A 25,262-nucleotide genomic window follows, 5' to 3' on the forward strand; every position below is an offset into this window, starting at 1 on the left:
GAAAAGAAAAAAGAAAAAGCAAGGGCTTAGAAAAAACCACTAGAAGGCAATTGAATGAGGACCAGGACTGCCTGAGTTATGGCAGATGCCCGCTATGCAAGGACTAATGGATGGGCCAGGGGGACAGCCCTAGCACAGTGTCTGGGCACAGTTCTATGTATCTAGGTGATTCCCATCTCCAATTGTTCTTTATCGATGAGAAAATCTGTATACATGAAATATGAAATGGGGGTACTGACCAACTAGTCCATATTTCCAACCACAGGACTGGCTGACAGCAGGTGAGAAATAACAAGCACTGAAAGGCCAAGAGAAATGTCATATATTAGAACCTATTACCAAGTTGTCAAGGCTCTTCTGATCTAAGGATTTTTGACAACAGATGGCTAACCATCACTCAGATAGGTGTTTTGAGACAGGAGACTGAATTACTATTCAAGGTCTTTCCTTTGTGAGTCTACAGAGTATGAGAGTAACATTTTAATCACTTCATTTAAAAAATGTTCAGTTGTATCTTTTCATACAACAACAAGCTCTTCTTGATTCTACTCTCATTTTAACTTTAACAAAACATAAAATCACAGCTCATCTGGAAAGTATGTCATCAGAAAGGATGCAACGCGTATGCCCAAGGTTCAGGACTGCCTTTGCCAATTATAGTGGCAAATGAAGTGAATACTGCCTGGGCGTCACACTGTTGGGGGAAGCAAAGGAGATGCCAGCCTGTACCTATTGTTCCACTGAAGAAAGACCATGAGCACAAGGATATAGATTTAGTGATCAAAGTTTCAAACGTTGCTCAGTGGAAGGCCTGGAAAACCATGTGGGGCTTACCACATGGAAAAAAGATAGTAGCTGCAACTCACATATGTTTACTTGCTGCTTTCCACACTGTAGTCAGTCAGCAAATATTTATGGAAATGAACGAACATATGAAAGCTATAGCCATCACAGAGGTGTACTATAAAGCAAATGTCATGTTTTTGTAAAGGTCGGAAAGAAAGAACCACCTGGAATCCGACTCACGGTGCTAACGGGGAACTCATTTGGCACAAGTTATTTAGATTCAAAAAGGCCACCCCAAGGGTACTCTCTTTCAGTTTGAGCAGAACTCCTGAAAATCAAACTAGCTACCTTTCATTGTGTTCTTATTAAGTGCAGGATACTGGGCTAAAGAACATTGACTTCTTTCATTTAATTCCAGCAGCAGACTGGTGGCTCAGGCGCTATTAGGATTTTTTTTATATCGATAAGGAGACTGAGGGTCAAAGAGGTGATGTCACTTGCCCAGGGTCACAGCACCAGGAAGGAGGAGAGTTAGGCTTTAAATACAGCATGGGCTGGTCACTCTGGTTCATGACTTTAATCCCAGAATTTTGGAAGGCAGAGGTGGGAGGATCACTTGAACTCAGGAGTTTGAGACCAGCCTGGGCAATATGACAAGACCCCATCTCTACAGAAAACAAAAAACAAAAAACAAACAAAAAAAAAAGAGAAAGAAAAATTAGCTGGGCATCGTGCATGGCTATTGTTCCAACTGCTTGGGTGACTGAGGTAGGAACATTGATTTAGCCTAGGAGTTTGGGGTTAGTGAGCTATGACTGTGCTACTGTACTTCAATCTGGTTGACAGGGCAAGAAACACACACACACCCCAACCACTTTAATCCTTAAGCTACACTGGAAAAATGGCCTGGTTAAGACAACCAGTTGCTCACCTCTACTTACACCCATGGCAACAACAGAAAGCAAGGACCTCAAGAAATGTGTCTTAAGACTATTTTAGAGTTGCCTGATTCCTCAGTCTCCCAGGAAGAGAGTAGCTATGCAATGTTAATAGTTCTGACTTTAATACCTTTTCTCACAACACCTTTAGTGCCTGTGAAGAAAGACACTACAAAAAGCAAACATACAATCCCATAAATAAAGGGCCACATTCACATTTCCCCTTGGCTGAAGCGACACTACTTTTCTCTTGGCCATTTTTCAGGGTTTATTAACTCTTTGAGGCCTGCCAGATGCCACATAGTAAATTACTGTTTCCATTGATGGGTGAATGCTCTTTACATGGTCAAGAAGCAAAGGCTGCAGGTTGTAAATTTTGGCCCCCTGGCAATTCACCAAGGAAAAATCTCTCAAATGTTCAATCTGCAGGGCATCTCAAAGATTATCCTGTCCATCTATTTATTTTACAAATTCAAGACTAGAGAAAAGGAGACACGTTGTGCTCAAGGTCACACAGCAGGGAAGGAGAAAATGCAGGCTGAAGAAGCTTCTGTCCCTAGTACAGAACGCTATTTGGTTTCAGTTGCAATGGAGGCCTGGGGCTAGATTCTGGTACTGTTCAAAAACCAGAGCTAACCACGCACTCTGATTCTTTCTCATTCCCAAGCAAGAGTGTAACAACCTCTTGTTCCAAAGCAACCAGTGAAGAGCAAATTCCAAGGGGTGGCTGTGCTTGGGTGCTGCCAACACAGGAAATGGCAGCTGGGGTGGTGGGGAGGGTGCATGTCTTCATTTTGCTCTAAAACGTTGCAAAGGTTTGAGAGTCAGACAGACCTGGGCCGCAATCCTACCTGTCATTTTACCAAGGTGCCACTAGGGGCAAGTGACTTCACCTCTCTCAGCTCAGATTTATTCTCTGCAAGATGGAAGAATAGTAGTATCTGTACCCAATGTCATTGTGCTACAATTAAATGAGATAATGCACGCAAAGCTCTTTGTGTTTCAGCCAGACGGCATAAAAATGGTACATTTTTTTTGGCATCATCACTACTATTATTTCTATTCAGTGGACTCTTAGAATATCTCTTAACACCAAGTTTAAAAGGTGAGTTTTAAAAAAAATATTGGTTAACTAATGGAGTCTAACATTCTGACAGAGGCATGGATAGGTAAAGGTAGGACTTTGACAAGATCTCATCCCCGTAAATGGGCAAAGTGCTTTTCTCTCCAAAGGTCCCAGAGAAATCAATCCACAGAGCAGTCATACATGTTGAAGATTCCTTCCATGGTGCCCCTTTCTCTCTTAGAGACTATTACTTATCAATATTGTCTCTTCTCACCAGAGTAAGGAGAAGAAAGATGCTATATCTGAATGCCACATCCCTTTTCTCCTCCATCATTCCCTGCTTACACTTATTTTTTCTCAAGAACTCCTGTGTTTCTCCCTTGTCTTTTGTTATGCCATTTCTTTAAATGCCCTGAGTCACAGAAGCAGCGTCAATGATAACCATTACGGAATCCACAGTCACTCACTTCCCTGCCACGCCCTGCTCTGCTGTGAGAGTTGTCACAGTCCTTTGTCAAAAAACGTATCTCCTTATTGGCAATGAACCCACTTAGGGGAGGTTTTACAGGCTTCTCACAAAACGAGAATGGCTCTGAACAGTGGCAGCGACAACCAAAATATTGAGGAAGAAGGGAGAGAAAGCTTTACCAGGAAACAAGGGCTGTGACTTCAGGGCGTTAAGCCAGTGTTGACAAGGCCTGCCTGATGGCTGTTTATGTCTGGGACCACCCTGGCACTTATTACCATGAAAAGGAGCTGAGAGCGCCTGAGATTGGCAGGGAACACCAAGGAAGAAAGCGGATGTGGGAGTCACGGTCATCCCAGCCGGATGGGGCATTAGGCCATCCTCCCGTCCCCACTGCCCCCCAACACTCCAGCCTTTGCAATGCTACAAAGGTCTAAGAAAAGGAAGCAAGATTCACATGTCAACTCTTGGAGCACAGTCGAAGGCTGCTGTCAATATGAGAACCAAGTAGGTGGCCCTGCATATGCTTTGTAAGGGAGATGGCAGGGCCAGGCAAATAAAGGGAGACAGCGAGGGGCTCACACCTTCTACTCCCACCCCATCGCCCCCAGGAATATGGGGGATAGGGCTCTCCAGTTCCCCAACCTTTGATCTCACAATGTAACAACTTCATATTAGAAGGGAAAATAAATTTCAACATTAAATATAGCAGTATATGAAATTAGTTATGCAAGCTATGAAACCCAAGTTAGGGCTCTTTTTGTTGTGCAAGAGTGGAAATATTTTACAGTTGGTTTCCCCATCAAGAAAGGAACAAAAACCAAGGAAATCCACAAATGTAGCACCTGGCGAATTCTATCGTGGCTATATCCAGGGATACCCTGGAGAACTGAAGACAATAGTCACCAGGCAGTGTTACCCCTCATGGGGGTAACAGGGCTTCATTACCCAGTTGATTCCTCATTCCCAAACACATTGCCTGTTTTTGTAGGACTTCTTTTCCTTTTTAAGGTTTACTACACTGCCCTGCAAATGATTATTTGTAACCTGACATCAGCAGAATAATGATGTTCACATTTTTCAGGAAAGAGGTGAAGATAATACAAGGACCCACTCTGTGCCTGCCATGGGATTATTTATGAAAGCCGTCTGGAAGACAGGGAGGGCAGTGGGTGAGAGATTTGTTCCAGAGGTGAGTGAAGTTGTGTCTGATTAAGTAATTGGTGGGAAAGCTATGACTGGTAGAAACAGTGACCAAAGTTTCTTGGTACTCTCAAGGTGGACTGTGATTGAAGGCCTGGACTGGAGAGTTCAAGGCTACCTGGAGATGTCAGTCTGCTAGGAGATGACAGTGCTGGGGCAGACCCACTTGACATGACTTATGCTACTGTCAAAAGCAGTCAGGGGACAGAGCTGGAAAGCTTCAGCCACCCTCTGAAATGCTTCTGTAGAGAAGCGATCCATGTACCTAACCAATGTCTGCCCCCTGGATCTTGTCCTCATCCCAAAGAACTATCTATGTGTCAACAAGTCATTTAAAAGACACCGGGGACACAGTTCATTCCATTGCTTCCTCCAGTCTTGCTTTCTCTGACTGTCTAGCTCTTCCTATGTTAGCTCGATGTGAAAGGAACATCTTTACAGGCCAGCATGTCAGCTAGACTATCCTGAAAATTTTATAACATTTTTTTGGGGAGCAGCTTATGTAATTAATTTACTTGTGGGTGGATATTAATGCCAACTCCAGAACTAAGATGTGCACATGTGTCTGAGCCTGTATCCAGAGAAATGTATCTCAGCAGCAGGGATAAAGGTCATTTTAACCATTATCGAATTAGATGCTCATCCTCCAATTTAGCATTGCTCTATCGGGAGTTTGGACAGCACACAGTCACTCTCAATATGCATTATTCAAATCCTTTGTGGCTTTTCTTGTCTCCTTTTCCTGCCTTCCTTTTGGTTAAAAAAAAAAAAAAAGGCTCAAAATTACCACTATGAAAGGATGGGATGAGAAGAAATAACCAGAGAAAATGTAAATGGCTCACAACACGGAAGACTTGGCATTTTCAAAGGCTAAAATTATGTTCGATGGTTTTCTGCAAATTCAAATGATTACTACACTACTCTGAGATGTATTCAGATGGAAATCGAAAGATCGAGGCAGAAGGGTGTAGTAGCTGTGAACACAGTGTTAGGATAGTCAGACCTGGTCTGACTGGAGATATCTTTCTTTATTATTTTTTGCAAGATACTTAACCACTGCAAGCATCTATATTCAATTCTGTTTAACAGAGATATGAAATGATGATGCCTACACATCTCAAACTTAACATGTTCAAAATGGAAGTCCTGATCTTCCTCCACAAATCTGTTCTTCCTGTAGGCTTCCCCATTTTAACTGGTGGCAACTCCATCCTTTCACCTGTCCAGTCCATAAAACTTGGGAGTCATTTTGACCCCTTTCTGACTCTTGCACCCCATAGTCAAACTCTCAGCTAATCCTTTGGCACTATCTCAAAAATTCTTCTGAATCCTACCACTTCTTACCACTTCCCTTGTGACCACTGTCATCTGAGCAATGCTTTCTCTCATCTGAGTTACTACAATGGTCTTACCACTTCCATCTGTGTTCCTCCTGTACCCTCTGCTAAATTCAGAAGCCAGAGTCAACCTTTAAAAGCAAATTCATGTTCCTACTTAGTGCCTCCACCCACCCTTTCACTGCCAGTCCCGTCCTATCTCACTCAAAGTGAAAACAAAAACTTCTTCCAATAGGCTAACCCTCCTTCCTCTCCTTGCCCAACAGTCTGCCTTCATGTCCGTCTCCCTCAGTTTTATCTGTAATTTTCTATCCTATCATTCATACCCTCTCTTCTAGCCACACTAGTTTCTTTGCTATCACTAAGAGATGCCTGGTGTATTCTTGCTTTCAGGCCTTAACCTGTAATACTCTCCCAGATACTCACATGGCTTGCTTTTGTATTTTCCCCTATCTTTGCTCAAATGTCACTTTCGTAATGGAGACTTCCCTAAACCGCCTTTAAATTAATTTAATTAAGTTCTAATTTAATTTAATCTAATTCCCACCTACTCTCCCATACTACCTCCTATCCCCCTTCCCTAATTTATTTTTATCTATGGCAATTGCCATCCTTTTTCATGATATATATTTGACTTTTTTGTTTTGTTTGTGATTTGTAGCTTGTCTCCCCTCCCCCAGTAGAATGTAAGCATAATGAGTTCAAAGGTTTTTTTGGTTTTTTTTCACTCCTATATCTGAAATGCCTAGAATGGTACCTGGTTTATAAAAAACACTCAAACATTTATGGAATGTACAAATGAATTCATGAAACAAGTGAATAAATAATATCTAATAGAACCTAGAACCACTTATCTCACAAGAATAAAGATTAAGTAAACATTCTGCACAATGCTCAGTTTATTATTAGAACCAAATAAATAACGATTGTTGTCTCTTGTTTCTTATATCCATTCAGTCCAAAACTAGCCACATATTCCTGTGGTTTAATATTCAACTCATATCTACAGAACTAAATGCACAGGGGACATCCAAAGGGAAAATTATCTGAGAATATCATGTAAAACAAGCAGAAGCTAGGAACTCAGAATACTACACTGCCCTGCAAATGCAAGAAACATTGACAGTGCATTCTTAGCCACTGATCCCACCACATACCCTTAGCGTCATATAATGTTGTTTCCCCTCCCTGAAGATGTCATCTTAGAGCGACATTTTTGTCAGATGGGTGGAAAAATGTATATATATACATATATATATAGAGAGAGGAAAAACAGAATACAATGAAATGCAATACGTAAAAATGGGTTTCATCCAGGCCAGGTATTTTCTTTCTTCTGGCTGGAAACATCTAAAAGCATAAAACTGAAGATTCACTCTTCTGATCTAAAACAATGCTTCTCAGTGATCCTGATCAATTTTTTATAAGTTTTCTTCCATTTAGAAAAAGGCTTGCTTTCAAAGTATAGGATATTCAGGACTCTAAAACCAACACTGAACCCAAGATTTTGTACAGTGAATTTGATAGAATGAAATCATAGTCACTCTCCTGCAAACTCTCTACAGCCAGTTCCCACCAAGTCTACCTATTACGTAGAGTACTTTTTACCCAAATATTAGGATCAGGCCATGTCCAGAAAGACCAAATTTTCTTAACTCAGTAGGACCTTTCCTTACAAATGTACTAATTCTCATCATTTTAGGATGCTGTGAAAGTCCGGGGAAACTGATCTATTTCAAAGCTCTGGCCTGAGGTTGCTGGGTGACCCAGTCCAATTTTTGAGTTTCTTTGAAAGCCATTCAAAACCAAAGTGAAATGTAAAAAAAGGTCCTATTCAGAAATGCAAATATTCAGCTATCTCTGACTTGTGATAAGTAAAATAAACAAAATCAGGAATCTGGCTGAAAACTCTTGGGAAACATTCAGATCCCAAGGACTCAGTCCCAGGGACTTTTACAAAGCAAAAGAAGGCTGAACTGGTTTCTACTCAGGCTTGTTTCTTTTATGCATCACAAACCAAAATTCATGTTTCTAGAAGTTTTGAAAGCTCCCCAAGACAGGCAGTGGAAAAACATGGGGCTTTGGAGTCCATCAGGTCTGGATTCAATAATTACTGATTGCATAATTATGGGGAACCTTTCTTAACTTCTCTGAATCTCAGAGAAGTCCTATCTGCACAATGGACATCATAAGACCTATTCTGCAAGGATTATAAGAAGATTGGCAATAATGTATGCAAAGGGCCTGGTCAAGGCCATGGCTCTATCAGATGTTTAATAAATGAGGGCCTTTGTTATTTTTTTCCACTTCTAGTCAAATCCATTTGGCCAACTGCAAATGGGCGCATTTATGTGTCATGTCAGGAAATGTAAGACAATTAATTGTCCATCAGTTGATAACTACTGAAGTGGAGAAAGTCATTCATTCAGAGCAGTGAGCTTTTTGGTGGTGGTGGTCTGTCTTTGTTTAGGGGCAATTTCTGTTTTTTTAAAAAAATTTATTTTATTTAAAATATTAATCTATTTATTTATTTAGAGACCAGGTTATGAGACTGGCTAATTTTTGTATTTTTGGTAGAGATGGGATTTCACCATGTTGTCAAGGCTGGTCTCGAACTCCTGGGCTCAAGCAACCACCCGCCTTGGGCTTCCCAAAGTGCTGGAATTACAAGCATGAGTCACCACGCCTGGCCGAGATTTCTCATTTTTTTAGGGATTCTTTCCTAGGCAAAACATTTGCATGTGCTCAATTTATAGCCTAGAATTACTGGTAAGATTATAGTTAGGTAAAAGTCAAAATTCAATTTCTAATTTTAAAGGGCTTTTCACATAGCCAATTGGTAATTTAAGGTTCCAATTAATTCTGAAAGGCAGCATCCACTTTCCTTATGGAAAACCAAGATCTCCTCCACATTGGGCACCAGTGCATAAGTCTGTTTTTTAATAAACATTTCTGTAGTCTTCCATCAAATAAAGTTTGAACATTGCAGGGAAAATCCAATGTTTCATTAGAATGTAGGTTCCACCATAAAATTTCTGAGGTTGATGACAGTGTCTTGGGTTTATTTTCTTTGCCTTTCCTCTATCAGTAGATTTCATCTCCAGTCTCAAAGCTTTGGAGTCACTATTAGTGTTTATGGCCATTGTTAATGACCTTTTTAAAGGAAAAGAATTGAGATTGATTTTCCTTCTGGGACCAAAACATATCATCTAAAATGTTTTCTGACCCTCTGGTCTCAGAGTTGTGCCTGCCATTTTGAGTGTGTTTGTGTGGCATGGGGGTTGGGGTTGGGAAATATATAGCATTTGCCATCTGCTAGAGAAGCAAAGATTTGCAGAGTGGAAAAGAGGAGGCACGAGGAGGTAGAACTGTAGAAAATTGCTTCCCCAGAAGTTCATGTATAGGAAAGTCAAGTTAATGCCACATATTTGGAAAAGGTGATCCCCTAGTATAGTTTTCTCTGATGGGATTTTTAAAAACCCAGATAAAGTGGAAACGTCTGACTGTGAAAACCTGGTGATCTCTACAACATAAGGATTTCACTTCCCTGAGAGGAGGAAGGGAATGATTTTATAACCTCAGACTTCTCTGACTTAACAAATAGGGACTTGGTATCATATATGTCTGGGAAATGCTGACGATTCTACTCATCTAATGCCCATAGGAATATGGAAAGAGAAATTCTGTTGTGACAAATTCATAGAACTACCTGGCAGAAAAGGAAGAGTGATATTGCCTCCCAGGGAACATTTGGCAATGTCTGAAGACATTTTTCACTGTCACAACTGAGGGTGTATGCTATTGGCATCCAGTAGGTAGCGGCCAAGGATGCTGATAAGCATCTACAATGTCCCAAACAGTCCCTACAACAAAAAATTATCTGGCCCCAAATGACAATAGTGCCAAGGTTGGGAAATCCTGCTTCATACCTATTCACATTCCATGGAACACTTTATGTACTGCTGTCTTATCTTAGTCCCTAATCAGAAATTCTCAGGTAGAATGCTCACTAGAATTAATCCTACTTCTAGAAGAGTTCCTCAAAGAGAAACTATATACTCAACTCTGACGCTCAAGTTGGACCAATTCCTAGATACTGCTGGCATATTCATATATTCAAATTATATCACTGATATGGGAAGCTCTGTTTGAAGCATAAACCTAAAAAGGAATCTCTATATATGAACTATCAATGCTATCACATAATACTAACATAATGAACATGATGAGGATATAACCCTTGTTTCTTAGAAATGCCCATCCACATTTATGCTGTTCTTTTGAAGTTTATTACTCTTGTCAAAGTTACCATGCAGAATGTCTATTGATCAGCTGGGCACATCTGTAAACACTTACAATATCTGCCACTTCTTTTAACCCTCACCCCCACCCCCCAAAATGAGTGATGCTGCTTGTTGATTTGCAGATTCATGGTGTGGTGAGACAAGTTTGAGACCTCGTATTTTCAGCTCATCCTTGAAAATCCTGCTTGGATTTGACAGACCTTGTTGGCTCCCTGGAATCTCACCTACATTTTATGGGAAATTCAACTCTCCAGAGAGAAGAGCTTTCAGATAGCTATGGGACTTGCAACTATGACTTTCAACTTTCACTCTTGAATGAGGCTCCAAATGTCTCAATGGTGGCACTATTTCCAGATTTGGGGTAAGCCAATTCTTTGTTGTTGGGGTTGTGCTGTGCATTGTAGACTATTAAGCAGCATTCCTGGCCTCTACCCACTAGATGCGCATAGCACCTGCATACCCATCGTAACAACCAAAACTGTCTCCAGACATTGCCAAATGTCCACTGGAGGCTAAAATCACCTCCCAGTTGAGAACTATTGAATTATACTAAAGTTCTCAGAAAGTCTTTCAGCAAGTTCTGAATTGATTCAAATTGACTTGGTGAGGTCAGGGCACACAGAGATTCTTTGTGAAAGGGGGTTGTAAAGGGCCTGCTGAACATCCACTCAACGAAGTCAGGGGCTACAGCTAAAAGGGTTGGGAAGCCCCCATCTATAGAAAACGTGCCGTGTACAACGTGAAATCAATTCCCATGCACAACAATGAAGATCCCAATTACAATGAACAAACACGTTCTTCTGAACAGCACTTCCTCCCTGACATCATGTCCATGACCCTGTACCCTGCAGGGGTCTCGGATATGTTATGTCTGATTCAAAGACAACCAAAAAGAAGGAAATAATGATTTCACCAAGAAAGGACACATACCAAGGCAGGAATAGGTGAGTGGGCTAGGCGGGACTTTTATTAATCTCAAGGAAAACAAACAGCACACATTTTTGGGAAAATGCTTTCATTTTCAAAGGAATCTGGATGTGGACTGGGTAGCAGTCGATTAAAAACAAGGGGGAGTCTGCATATGGCCAGATATTTACTGGAATTTACTAGGAAGAGATGCAATGAAAGTCTAGATTCCCCTGGGAAAAGGGAAGCAAAAACATGCACCATTCCCAGAAGCCTTTCAGTTTAGCTGCATGGGTGGGATGGGGAGGAGGGAGGAGGGAGGAGGAGAGAAGGCTTAGGAAAGAGAAATCATGGGAAAAAGCCAATAAAAAAGTAGGAAAGATTCTATTTCTGCTGAGCTCTGACTGCCACACCCCGCTCCCTTTTTTTTATCACATTACAGTGCAGATCTGAGATTAAAAACAGCTTCCTAGAATGTGTTAGAATTTTTAAAGTTGTGAAATAAATCCAGATCTACTCTTTATTTCCTCGTGAAGGAAAATACACACTCTGAATATATTTATGTTAAGAAATTTTATAAATTAACTTATGTTGAAAATTTTCCAACTTACAGAAAGATTGCAAGAACATCATAAAGATCTCCCTTATCTCCTCATCCTGAGTCCCCAATTGCCAACGTTTCACCACATTTCCTCCTCCCATCTCTTTCTATATGCTATTATCATTTTGTCTTTCCCTGAACAATTTGAGAGTAATTTAGAGACATAACATCCCATCATCTCTAAAACTCTGTTTCCTCAAATCGAGGACACTCTTACATAAATACCATACGACTCTCTAAGTCAGGATATCATCATTATTAATACAACAGCACTAAATAATCCTATGTCTTTCTTTTTAATGATTCCCTTCTACCAGTTAGCTCTTTACTTCCATTATTTCTGGGCTAATGTGATAAGGAGTTCAGCACCTGAGTAGCTGAGCTCATTCATTCATTTCAACATTGTTTATAGTATGCCTAGTTTGAGAAAGGCACCCAGTTTGAACTGTGGGTTTCATTAGGCAGAAGGAAATTAAGGTATGGGGCAATTAAATAAATGATTGGGGAGACAGGTTTTTCACTGAAAATGTGTTGGCTCTGTCTATATTTCTTCCTCTGTCCTAGCAAAGAAAAAAGAAGCAAACACAGTCTGCTTTTTCCCTGTTATATTTCCCTCTGTTCATTTTACCAAGTTCCCAAAACATAACTGTTTTATTCACCTGCCACATGGACTAAGGAATACAGAGGTAGTTGTGAGAATGAGGAGTGATGAGAGGAAGAGGATGCAAGAACAGGGTTCAAGGTGGTTGACTGTCCTACCAATGGGAATGAACAATACTTAGCATTGCTAAAAGAAGAGTTCAGTCCCTGTAGCTTAATTTTAGCTCAATAAATAGTTTGGAAGACATTCCAATGCATTGAATATGCTTTATTTCAACCAGAGAGTTATTATGGTGAGATTACATTTTAGTAAATTTTATCATTTTTCATAATTCACTTGTAAGTGCTATAGCATCTTACTTTCTGCAAGGAAACTCATCACCATGAACATCTATAAAGTCTCCTAACTGGCTCTAATTAAATCTATCATCCTGACTATCTATATACCTACTAAATACTTAGATTTATTACCTCAAGTTATTCCATTTATATTAAAAATGCCAGAGATAGCACCCAATATGTGCTTAATACTGGTTGTTGCTTTTTTCTTAAAATCTTCTGAAAACCCCAAATCTTGCTCTTTTACTTGGTTTAAGACAATTTTCTTATATTCATTCCCGATTTTCTTTGCTTATCCCCTAAAGCAAAACTTGTAAATGGCTCAAATTCATTTCGGAACATTTCAAATATTAGTAATTACACTCTGGGATAACATAAAATCTTACATTGTAGACATACCCTTTCCACTCAGGTTACATTTTACCATTTCATCAACTAAACAATGAGATGAGGGGATTATATCTTGGCTTAAACCAGTAGCTTAAAATTCATAAAATCCTAAGTTCAAATCCTAGTTCAGCCACTTCCCAGCAGTGAGACCTAGAGACCACTACTGAGCAGTGAGATCAACTAAGCAACTTCTCTGATGGTGCTGACTTCATCAAGTAGAGAGGATTAAGTTAGACAAATGTGGGTGAATTGTTTCGCATAATTCCAAGCTCAAAGTAAATGTTCCAAAATGTAAGCAGCTGTTATAATAATAATAACAATAATAAAGTCCTCCCTATAATTATGGGAGGAAATACATTGTGTAAAAAATTAAGTGGGAAAAAAACTGCTCTTTTGTGGATAACTGAAGATATCAATTCATTCACTTTCTGAGATAGTTCAGAAGAAAATGGCTTAGGGAGAATCATCTGAACTATTTCTCATTTTAGTGCATAGACAACCTGAGAATGAACATAACAGATTAATCAGTGCTTCTGAAAACAGACCATCTGTCAGATTATAGTTTAATTCAGGATGTTGCCCTAAAGGTGGGGAAAACATTCTATCTGGCCACTGAGAAACAGAACTGATAATTATCAGTCAATTTGCAGTCAATGTTGTTGCAGAAATTTAAATTTCTTGGGGCCCTCAGTGTAGAGTAAAAATGTGAATGAATAAGAGTTTGTTTTTTTTTTTTTAACACTGTGGACATTAAGTTTTGCAAAACTAATTGACTACATTTACAGTCATGGAGGAGGAACATTGCCTCAACTTGGTTTCTTCTGATATGTCTTTGAAACAGAGCTCTGCAAAGCTAATCTGCTCAACCTTCACCTACTGGGTTCAATGAATATGAAAAGCTGCCTTCCTGAAACTTTTGCTTCAAAGAGGGAATGATCTCTTGGAATTCAAGCTTCTACAAGGTGGCTACCTGGTGTTTTCCACTTTTGCCTTCTCCTAAAAAGCATCAATCAAGCCTTGCCCTTTCAACCCACTGAACACATAAACATGTTTTCTCCTTAACTGAACTTATGACCACGATGAACTTGAACTCTGAGATGCACAAGAGGAGAGTTTGTTTTAACAGCTGCTTTTACAATGAAGCCCTGGAGTTACTACTCTCAAGACCCCTGGTTCTGATAGGCCGTCTTTTCACTGTCCTCTGCATTTTCGAATGCCCAGCTGTCAGGGAACACCCACTGAAGTTTTCCAAAACAAAGGCATGAAACACAAGAAAGGCAAGAGAATGCTAATCACTGGATACATGGGCATCTTATGGGGGGACCCGTTACATGTGGAATAGGGTTTTTCTCCCCAATTTATTTTTATAAATTTATTGATCTCTTTGCTAGTTTATTATTAATTGTTAGAGATGTCCTGTTGCCTGAGGTTGCCCTGTCCAATATGGTAGCCACCAGCAACAGGTAGCTATTTAGAGTAATTAAAATTACATTAAAAATACAGTTTCCTTGTCACTTAACCATGTTTCAAGTGCTCAGTATTTAACCACATGTGGCTAGTGGCTTCCATTAAAGGAAGGCAAAAAGAGAGAACATTTACATCGCTGCAGAAAGCTACTAGATTCTTTTGGCCAAGGCATAAGCTCTTTCTCATAGGAGAAAGGGGATGCAGATCTTGCTAAGAGTGATGGATTTCTGGGTTCAGCCTACATGAGTCATCTTCCATACCACCCCTGGACATGCTTTCCTTGGCTGCCAATTTTCTATTTTATAAATTTCAGGAAAGAGAGGTTATGGTCATTAAAACGATTCATGGCAATGATCCCACTTTAGAGAAAACAACAGCAACAAGCAAAGAAGATGGTGTGGAGATCCACACATTACACATCTTTTAATTGGTACCCATTAAATAACAAAGGGAAAAAGTACCCTCAGACCACAACTCTCCACCTTGTGTGGAGGCCAAGAACCCAGTAGGGAGAAGGCTGAAGGTTAGGTTCTCCACTCATCCTGGCTCTTAGACCACTGAACTCACATTTGGGTTCTAATGGAATGGTGATTGGAAGCATATTCTCTGATAGGAGGTTTTTAAAAGTTCCATGCCATCAGCCAGGCAGCATCTGTCACTTAAAATGACTGGCCAGTTGCACATTTAAAAGCAAAGATAAAATTGCTAATTTATACTTACTGAATAAATGTCATCAGTATCCATGAAGGTACCTACCCTAATAACAAGTTGTAGTTTTATTTTAATGGTGACGGTGAAGCTGCCAGGAAAACCAAAGTATCAGTTCTTTAATTACATGTGTTTAGTATTCACTTAATACTAAAATTTCTCTTGCTCCCTTAGAACAAAGAGCTCTAACTTGTTCACTGCTGTATCCTTAGCACCTAGAACAGTCCCTGGCCTACAGTAGGCACTTAGAAAGCATTTGTTGAAAATTGAATGCCTGTTTTATTTTATTTTATTTTTTAAAGAAATGACCAGAGTTTTTTTTTTTTATCCTCCCCCAACCACCTACCCCTGGTATTAAAATAAATCTTCCTCAACTGCCATCACTAATCGCCAGGATTCCCTCCTAGCCAATTATGCTTGGACTGAACCTCTACCTCCCACTCCACATTCCAAAGTTTCTATTTCTTTCCATTCCAGAAGGGCAACTCCACAACAGGAGTGAGGGAGAGGACCTGGACTCCTCCTCAGAGTCCAATAACCCTCCTAACCCTGCTCCCCCGACCCATGGACTTTTTAAATCCATGAAAATAGAATCTGTCAAGCTACCACGAAATAGCATCAGAAGGCAGGATCAGTCTTTCATAGGCATATAATCTCTGTAAATACTGGAAAAAGATTATTAAAAGCCTAAGTTTTGTCTCCAGTGAAATAGATGCAGGCAAGTATTTTGATTGTTCTGAACACATTAGAGATGAGTGCTACACAGAACTAAGGTAAACTTTGTAAATTCATATGTCGTAACACTTTGTTCCACAAAAAACGATCTTATTTTTTATACTCCATACTGATACAGCCAAATAATGTGGCTCTTGTTTTTTAAAGATGCTAGAATATGTTTAAACATGTCTTCATTGTAATAAAAATATCATATTTTATAAAAAATTCATATGCATTTAATGTGATATTCCTTATAGTCAAAATCTTGATGTCATCCTCCTAATCTGGCTAAAAATGTATCCGTAAAATGAAAGAAAGGAATATTTTGCCATTCCCTAAACAACAGTTGTTTGAAGCTTTTGTAATTCCTGGTTATGGGAATTTACCAATAACAGGAATGAATTTGGATTTTCTTTTGCCAGAATAAAATAGACAATGTCACAATTAGTTAAATAATGTTGAGGCTAAATGAAGTTTGAGTTTTAGGCATATCCTTTATAGAATATAAACAGGAGCCTAAAAGTTCATTCTGAACACAGGTTGTTTCTTTCTGCCAAAACAAGATTAATAGTCAGTATCCTATCAACGAGATCCTATCACTGAAGTAGATTATCTGCTAGTCAAATGGGTTTCTAACAGCACCTCCCTCATAGATTAAAACCAGGTTAATGTGATGTGTATTTGCTTAATTTGGCTTGTTACAGCAAACGTTAGCTATTGTTATCTTCGTTTCCTTTGGAGAAGTTACCTTATTTCTCACCTTATTAAAAATAAAGTCTAACTCATATAGGGACCCTCCTTACCTTGGTCCTTTCACCCATGAATACCATAATAACCTATACTGCAAAAAGGAGGCTCAGGAGGGGGATGAGGTTCAATAGGCCTCCGGGTCATTTCTATGATTTAGATTTTTTTGAAAAGGGTAGGCTTTCTTGAAACTTCTAAGGTAGTTGCTGTCGTATTTTATTTTCCTTTAATAAGGAATGCTTTCTGAAATGTATTGCAGTGAACAAATAACAAAATTGACAAATGCTGTAAGCTTTTTACAGTTATCTGAACACACAGAATAAAGTGTAATCAAATTTATGCACATTAGGTTTGCTTTTTCCTGTACCTAGCTGTCTCTTATGTGTTCAGAACCATTTCTTCCGATCACCTTTTTTTCTCTTCTGGCTGTATTTTGTCATTATCTACAAATTCAATAAATGGAGCATGCATATTTCATAGTTGAGACTCAATAACTCAGGACAACAGTATTAGAAAAGAAAAAATACCCAACAAAATGTTAAGCCTCATATATTTTTGTTTATAAATCTAAGCATCATTTCCAACTCAGAAATACGTTTTTAAAGTATCCCTTTAAAATACATACTTGAATCTGTCTAATTACACAAAGCTAGATACTTGGCTACTCAGATTTGAGGGAGGGGTTGTACAGGTTGGAGGGAATTTACAAAATTAAAATGTATCTTTTTAAAACCAAAAGAAACATATACATTCATTTCTAACCCACAGAGCCTACTTGCCTTTACAGTCTGCTGATAAACACTGATTTTTTAAACATTGTATATAAAATTAAATAACATGAAAAAATAAATATGCTTTATTATATAACACATAGAAATCTGTACTGCTCAAAATATTCAGAAAATTCTAGGTGTGGCTGCTTAAAACTGTGTTTAGAAAATATGGTAGTGATATTTACAATCTTTATTTCTTCTAGGGAGAGAAACAGTGAGGTTATAAAATACTGATATCAAACATTTTCTCTTCCTACCTACAGAAGCTGCAAACTTTAATACGAAAATGAGGTAGACACAAATTCATAAGTTAGCCAGGCAGAAACAAAAGCACAATTCCTTCGTGAGCTCATAAATTCTCATTATTTGGGTCGACAAGCATTATTCCAATGCACCTAAAGCAAGGCTCAGAGAACATTTTTAGGTTTGTCATGAAAACCCCAAACAAGCAATTTCTCCTAAGGAAAAGCACAGTTTCCAAGGTGATCAGCAAGCAGGTTGACAGGACAACGCACAAAGGAATGCTGAAGACCCATCTTGGATATATGGTATCACCTAGCGGACTTTTAATCTGTGATTATCTATATGAGTTAGCTTTCTCTAGAATGCTCTGGATTTTTAGCCTACTTTCTGCTGTGGTTTGATGGTACAGAACTCTCTTTACAATTTACTCCTCTAGTCATAGGACATATGCATTGTCTCCTTAATGTCCTGGGACTGACTGCAGGAGTCGACTGAAAGGCATGTGAGTTTAAGAACCTTATTTCAGGCTGGGCATGGTGGCTCGTGTCTGTAATCTTAGAACTTTGTGAGGACAAGGCGACAGACCACCTGAACTCAGGACTTTGAAACCAGCTTGGCCAACATGGCGAAACCCCGTCTCTACTAAAAATACAAAAATTAGCCAGGTGTGGTGGTAGGCACCTATAATCCTGGTTACTTGGGAGGCTGAGGCATGAGAATCGCTTGAACCTGGGAGGAGGAGGTTGCAGTGAGCCGAGATCACACCACTGCACTCCAGCCTGGGCAACAGAGCAAGACTCCGTCTCAAAAAAAGAACCTTATTTCAAAAACAAAAAAAAAAAAAAAGAGTCCAAAGGCCCATTTTAAAGAGGATAGAAAAGGTTGAATTTCTGGAGGATGTTTCTCACCATCATGATTCTTAAATCCGCAATGACTTGAGCCAGAACCAATGGCTGATCTAAGATGGGGACTTAAACCCTAGGTTCACAGAAGCTTCATTTTAGGGATGCTGGAAGCTATATTAATAGTGATTTGGGGTTTCTTTTCTAAATACTGCTCTTTAGTAACAAGCGTTGAAGTAGGCTATCTCCATTTTGACCTTGGAGAAGGCTAATTCACATAGCAGTAGTTGCTTATTGACATCATCTACTGCATGGGAGTACTTGGAGAGAGAAAGCAACCAGGCAGAAGGACTAATTGCTACCCTTGGTCTCTGATAAATCTAAGTTGCTTGCTGTTGAAAGCAACATGTTAGCACCTCCAACATACATTTTGTTGTTGTTAGTTTCACCGTCAGTTACAATGATGAAGCACCATGGAAGTGGCTTATGGCTATTAACACAATTACTGAGGTATGCTTACATTTGGAATTACTAAGATATTACACCAAAGCATCCACAGAAATAAACTTACAACCAAAATCAAAATTCTACAGTAAGAATCTGAAAGACTGCCCTCTCACTCGTATATTTAAGAAAAGTAATATATTACAAAGATATCTATTTAAAGAAAATGCTTTTGATTTAATTTTTTAAAATCACAATTAAAAGCCTTGCAGAAGTGGCCTTGCTCTTAGACTATAGAGGCTTTTAAACACATATTTGAATAATGATAACTTTATAAAGAAACCATTGAAATCATATAGGTGGCAAAATGAATTTAAAAATGCATGCACTTGCTTCTGTGCATACTAGAGTATTATAATTTCTTTCTCTCTCTTTCTTCCTCTGTTTCAGAAAACTGTGTGCAGGCCCAAGGAGAACAACTACATGAAATAAACCTATGTTTTCAGTTACAATAATTAGCAGTTCCTGTTTTAAAATTTAAATATTTATGCTCTTAAAATGTCTGCAGGAGAGGGTAGTGATCCTGTGTAAAAAAAAAATTAGCGTATTTAGAAAGTGTTTAAGGAAGAGAATACCATGGAAATTAATTTACAGTTCTCTAAGAGTGATGTTTTTCCCCATTTTCCCAAATAATTCTTCCTGGAGAGGTAAATATAGAATAATCAATGGAACTGAGATGATCAATGGAATTGAGTCTGGGAAGGGAAATGCAGATTTCTTTTTTTCACCAAACCACAAGAACATACAATAAATAGGCTTGTGTGTTTCTTCCTAAAGGTTAAGAGATTTTGTTTTTGGTCAAAATTAATGAACTACTACTTTTTGGAGAGCTAGTAGACTTTCTAAAACATAACTCTGGCACTGGTATTGCTGTTGGTCGAGTGAACTGGTGAAAATATAATGAGCTCAAGAGGGAATTTCACGAAAAATAATATATAATAGGAGATGAGGGAAGTTGGGAATGTCAGAAGATGTTCCTGACATTCTAAGGTTATTTCTGATCTTCAGAAATGTTCATCTGGGGAAGGTGCCATTATTGTAGGGAAAATGCTCCTAGTGAACTGACTAGAGTAACAACAGATCAGAGCTCTCTGACTCAGAGTGGCATTTCTTAAGTTCTGGAAGAAAATACTTACAGTCCAGCTAAATAGTACCAGTGGAGATAATGCTCCAAATTCTTCTAGATTTCTACTTAATAGGAAGTATGTTGATTATATAGTTAGTGTTATACCTGCAGACATGACCCCAGCCATTGGAACCCTTAACTCTTAGAAATGTCAACAGGTATTAACCATGTCACTTCACTTAATCTGCTCTTTAGCTGGTTTCAGGGATCGTTAAGACTTCTCAGAACCATATTGGGTAAAAAACATTCTGGATATGACTTAATATAATACTTAATTCAGCTTCAGTGCAATTAATGTATTTACAGGACCATTTTTACTCTATTTACATGAAGCAGCCCTAACAGCTAGCTCCACAGCTTATGGGCACAACTCAGCCAAAGTATAGTTTTGACACAGCTGATCCTTCTGTTTGCCAAGAGCTGCCCCTGAAGTTTGCATCATATTTACAGTGGCAAACCTGTTTCACCATGTCAGCTGCTGGCTAAGCAGATAGCAAAGGAAGACTAGGACCAAAGCAAAAAATGGTACCAAATGGGCTTCCTGTCTCTCTGCAAGAGAGAGAACATTTCTGACACCCTGAAAGGCACCAGGTCACTTGTTCCATTTTTGGTCTTTTGCATTTTCAAAACGATTTTAGTCTATTTTGTGGGCACAGCCTTTGTAAAAATTATGTTCAGAGCTGTACCTGAGTCACACAGGCAAATTACAGTCACTGAAGAAAAATTGCTTTGGCCTCAATAAGCAGGTATCTTTCCTAAAAAGTCAAAACTACTATAGCTTAGAAAAGGAAAGAATGTGTGCTATTGAGTTGTCTGTTAAAATCACTGTGTGTGTGTGTGTGTGTGTGTGTGTGTGTGTGTGTGTATTTAGGCTAAGAAAAGGCAGCTACTTCTTGGCACCAGGTCCTATATGAGGTACACATATTCTGTAAAGTCACTTTGGCAGTATCATAAAAAGTTAATTCTATTATGCGCCAATATGGAGAAAATAATAGACTATTTATAGCAGAGTTTCCGGGATGCCCTTGTAAGTGTGACAATTATCTGCCGCAGAGGAATGCCCCAGAATACCTTGAAATTAGATAGTTTGGTTAACAAACATGAATAGTTAGGGCCGTACCGAGCTCCAAGGGCCAGTACTCCATGCAGCGTCGTGTGGACAAGCATGTGTGTTACACTGCTCACGATCAGGAGGTTTATCAAGAATTTCACAGCTCAGATCTGGAAACCGTTCACCGTTGGACCGCTGACAGACCACCAGTCTTGTTCTTATGCCTCCACCACATAGCTTAGTGCACTGGAAGAAGGAAAAGGAAGGCTGCAGTTATTTTGTCTGAAAGGCCAATGACAAAGTTTTTTTCTCTCTAATTTCATAGCCAAACTCAATTATGGCATTGGGCAAGGTAAGCCTCTGACAGATGGAACCAAGGTGAATTACAATAGAGATACGTTAAACAGACCAAGGCTCTCCTCCCCTAATGGCAGGTATTAGTTATTAAGTGCTTTCTCTTCACTTGCACTGAGGGCTTTTGCATATATTATCCAATCAAGAGGAGTATAATTATTTGTCCCATCTTATATATGAAGCAAGTAAGGTGAAGGGAGGTTAATTAACTCGATCAAGGCCAATCTGTTAGCAAGTAACAAAGATTTTTTTTTTTTTTTTTTTTTTGAACATAGTCTTGCTGTTACCCAGGCTGGAGTGCAGTGGCATGATCTCGGCTCACTGCAACCTCTGTCTCCCAGGTTCAAGCGATTCTCCTGTCTCAGCCTCCGAAGTAGCTGGGACTACAGGCGTCTGCCATCGCACTCGGCTAAGTTTTTGTATTTTTAGTAGAGACAAGGTTTCACCGTGTCAGCCAGGATGGTCTCGGTCTCCTGACCTCGTGATTCCTCCCACCTCGGCCTCCCAACAAAGATTCTTTGAGAAATACCAAACCAAACCAAAACAAAAATAAACAAACAAAAACTACCCAATACCAAACAAAGGAGATAGTGACTTAACCGGTTCTATTTTCTGGTAACTTCCAAGAAGCTGTCACCAATCCTTGACTCTTCTCTGACTCCAGTCTCCATAGCCCTTTATGACGCTAACCTATTTTACTGTATCTCTGAATCTGAGGACAACTATGACTTTCCCCTTGGATGAATAAACAGTGTGGTGGGAACACTGGATAAGGTTCTGACTCCTGGCTAGATCTAAACTTCTGAGGCAGGAACACGTTGTGTTTCTTGGACAGTGTTGCCGCGCTCAAATCCAGCAACACTGACATTTGGTTTCCCTGCTGTGTCAAGGCCAGATCTCCCACAGAATTTGGAATGATCTGGTCTGTGCTGACAGCAAAGCATCCCAGCAAGTTCGTGTACTCTCCTGGCTTGAATCCAATTACAGAAGCTTAATCACAGGCCCCACAGGACATAACTTTTCGAGGAGGTTTTGGGAAATCCACAATACATGAGTCACAAAGCCTCATTCCCTTTTCTTTCTCTTCAACAAAGCTCTCCAGAATGACATAACTGTCAATGAAAGTCAACAATAATCCCGTTATGACTGCCTATGACTACTAGGTTATGTGGCTGAAACCATGAACTGTGGACACGTGATTTCATTTAGCCAAGCGTGTGGACTAACATGCCCATCGATCTCATTTGTCTTTTTCCCCCTCGTGGCACTGGCACCTCCCAAGTGTTATTTCTCATGTTTTATTTGATAAATGTTATAGTCAAGACAGAACAACTCAATAAACTTTAAATATGTGCTCTCCCTGTGGATTCAAGAATAGAGAGATATATTCTTAGTTAATTAAACACAAAGCAATAAGCATCTAGGCCCTATGTATAATATGGGCTCAAATCCCCACTTAATCACAATATTATTAATAATTATTCTTAACATTAATTATTATTATAGTATCAGTTGATTAAAGGCTATGTGCTAGGCATTTGATAGATACTACCTCATATAATGGTCATAAATACTAAGAGGTTGGTGCTATTATTATCCTTATTCACAGATGAGTATATAAATATTTGGCAAAGATACTACATTATTTGCTGAGGTCACAAAACTTTTAAGAGCCAGAGCTGGGAACAGGACATGGTTTCCTCAGCTTCCAGTACTAAATTGCCCCTTATCAGTCATCACAGGCAACTCTGAAAAGGTAGTAGCTAAAGAATTCCATATTTGAGAATACACTGCTAACTACTCACTTCCGCAATAAAAACATATCATCTTTCATGAGAATTATAACACCTATTCAATCTGGCTTCATTAGGAACTTGGAAGGTTGGGAGACATTATGCCATGGGAACAGGGCATAACACAAACACCCCAAAACTATGAAGAAGAAAGAGGGCAAGACTTCCATGGACCGGTTTAACACATATTTTCAATCACTTTAAAAGCATCTACTTTTTATTCATCAGAGGTGAACAAACAACTTAAACCAGTATTTATCTGTATTCTCTTCTAATTTTGCTCACCTATGTACCCAAACTCTTAGTGGTAATAGGAACACTTAAAAATAGTCCAGAATTTAAGAAGACAGGTTTCCTAGTTAATCGCCACTCCAGAAGCTTCTATTAGAGCTAGTTCTTCTTCCTTAAAATAAAATCTGAATGATAAATACAGTTTGGTTAACACAATTCCTCTGTGTTTATAGATAGATAGTTCACTCTCACCTCTCCCCAGTTGCCATAAGCCCACTGAGGACAAGGGCCGGATTCACAAGCTCTTTGCTCATCAGGTTTTATTCTCTCCACACAGTCGTTTGCGGTGTATCCATTTTCGTCCTGACATACAACAACACGCCGCTGGGATCCGCCAGCACAGGTACTGGAACACTAAACACATCAGTTGACAAGTTAATTCTTACCTCAATCTCCATCTTAGGGACACAAAAGCAGCTGGTTGAAAGGTTAAGACAAACGTGCTGAAAAGCACTTTCAAGTCATCCACGAAGGACAAAAAGCAATCAGGAAAACCTGACAACTTCCCCATTGTGGGGTTGTTTCATGTACGTATCCTGTAGACACACCTGGAGGGCAGAAATGTGTCTTCTCTTCTGGCATGCCTTAGGCCCTCCACAGGGGTTCCATAAATGCCTAATGTGACTTCCAAAGCAGGCCACTTACTGTCTTTTTCCCCTCTGCATCTCTAAGAGGCACAGAGGTGTCGATGGACACTACAGTTTATTTGAAAATTCTTTTCAAAACTTCAAGTGCCTATTTAGAACCAATATTTGATTTCCCTTTCAACACAGAGGTCAAATTACATGCTTAATGAATTGCCAGTTGTTGAAATTAAGCTTCTGTATGAACTCATTCAATTACTCCAGGAAAACATCATGGAATGTCATTTAGACATCACTTCCTAGCAGATAAAATGTTCCTTTCTCTCTGTTTACAACAGCCTGAACTTCGGTGGCTAATGGTAGCAAGACTTGTTTTATAAAATATTTTATATTTTACTTCCTCAATGAACTTAATTGAATTTCATCACGACAAACCTCTCTTTGGCCGCACTTTCAGCCTAACACCCTCTCTTTCATGGTTTGTTATGGTGTTGTGTGTATTTCATTTCATTTCCCACATGAGCTTCTCATAGCTCACTTATTTATTTACACCTGAAGTGTTTTCTTCTTTCCATAATTTCCTTATCTTTTTAAACCCAAAATGTTTGCTAGTGTCCTTTACTCTGACCCTTGTAAAATCAGTTTGCCTATAAAATAACCATCTGGTCCTCAAAGCAATGTATTTCTCACAATTTATCAAGACTCAAACTGCATTTGCAAGCGTGTTGTTACTTTCAGGTTCTGAAGGCTGATTTTTGTTTTCCAGCAAATTGTAGCTCATATCAGTGTTATTTCAAAATAGGCTGGATCAAACATTGCTTCTTGCTGGTCAACTTCTTCCGTATCAAGATGTGAATACATTTTGTTGCTTATTGAACTGGACCACTGTTAATTTCCCTGCCCATGATGGTCAAATTATAAGTGTTTTTAAATCAGTACCTGCACTTTCATTTTATATTGGGTTTAATTTTTAAATTTAGAGCCAGATAATAGATTTATTAGTTCCTCTTGAGAAAATATTTAGGTATTTTTCAAGTTATAAAAATGTTACCTTTATTCTTTGAGGATTCTGGTATACTTACTCTAAATCTGAAAATATTCATTTCCAACTTTTTTTTTTTTTTTT

The 25,262-nt window shown here is 39.1% G+C and overlaps 1 protein-coding gene and 1 long non-coding RNA gene across 3 annotated transcripts in view; one reads left to right on the top strand and one right to left on the bottom strand.

Annotated features, from left to right (window-relative positions):
* LOC105539891 overlaps positions 1-17,045 on the top strand; it is a 29,010-nt gene extending 11,965 nt beyond the window's left edge. Inside the window, exons 2-3 of the long non-coding RNA XR_001006117.1 lie at positions 10,223-10,461; positions 13,778-17,045. This is a non-coding gene — a long non-coding RNA (uncharacterized LOC105539891). The remainder of the gene's footprint in view (positions 1-10,222; positions 10,462-13,777) is intronic.
* ADAMTS9 (ADAM metallopeptidase with thrombospondin type 1 motif, 9) overlaps positions 1-25,262 on the bottom strand; it is a 185,666-nt gene that overhangs the window by 58,572 nt on the left and 101,832 nt on the right. For both annotated transcript variants that reach the window (XM_011980349.1, XM_011980348.1), the window contains 2 exons: positions 23,745-23,906; positions 21,184-21,360 (listed from right to left, as the gene is read on the bottom strand). In XM_011980349.1, coding sequence (XP_011835739.1) covers positions 21,184-21,360; positions 23,745-23,906 — 339 coding nt within the window. The remainder of the gene's footprint in view (positions 1-21,183; positions 21,361-23,744; positions 23,907-25,262) is intronic.

This window comes from Mandrillus leucophaeus, unplaced genomic scaffold, assembly GCF_000951045.1.
Source record: "Mandrillus leucophaeus isolate KB7577 unplaced genomic scaffold, Mleu.le_1.0 Scaffold210, whole genome shotgun sequence".
NCBI classification, from domain to species: domain Eukaryota; kingdom Metazoa; phylum Chordata; class Mammalia; order Primates; family Cercopithecidae; genus Mandrillus; species Mandrillus leucophaeus.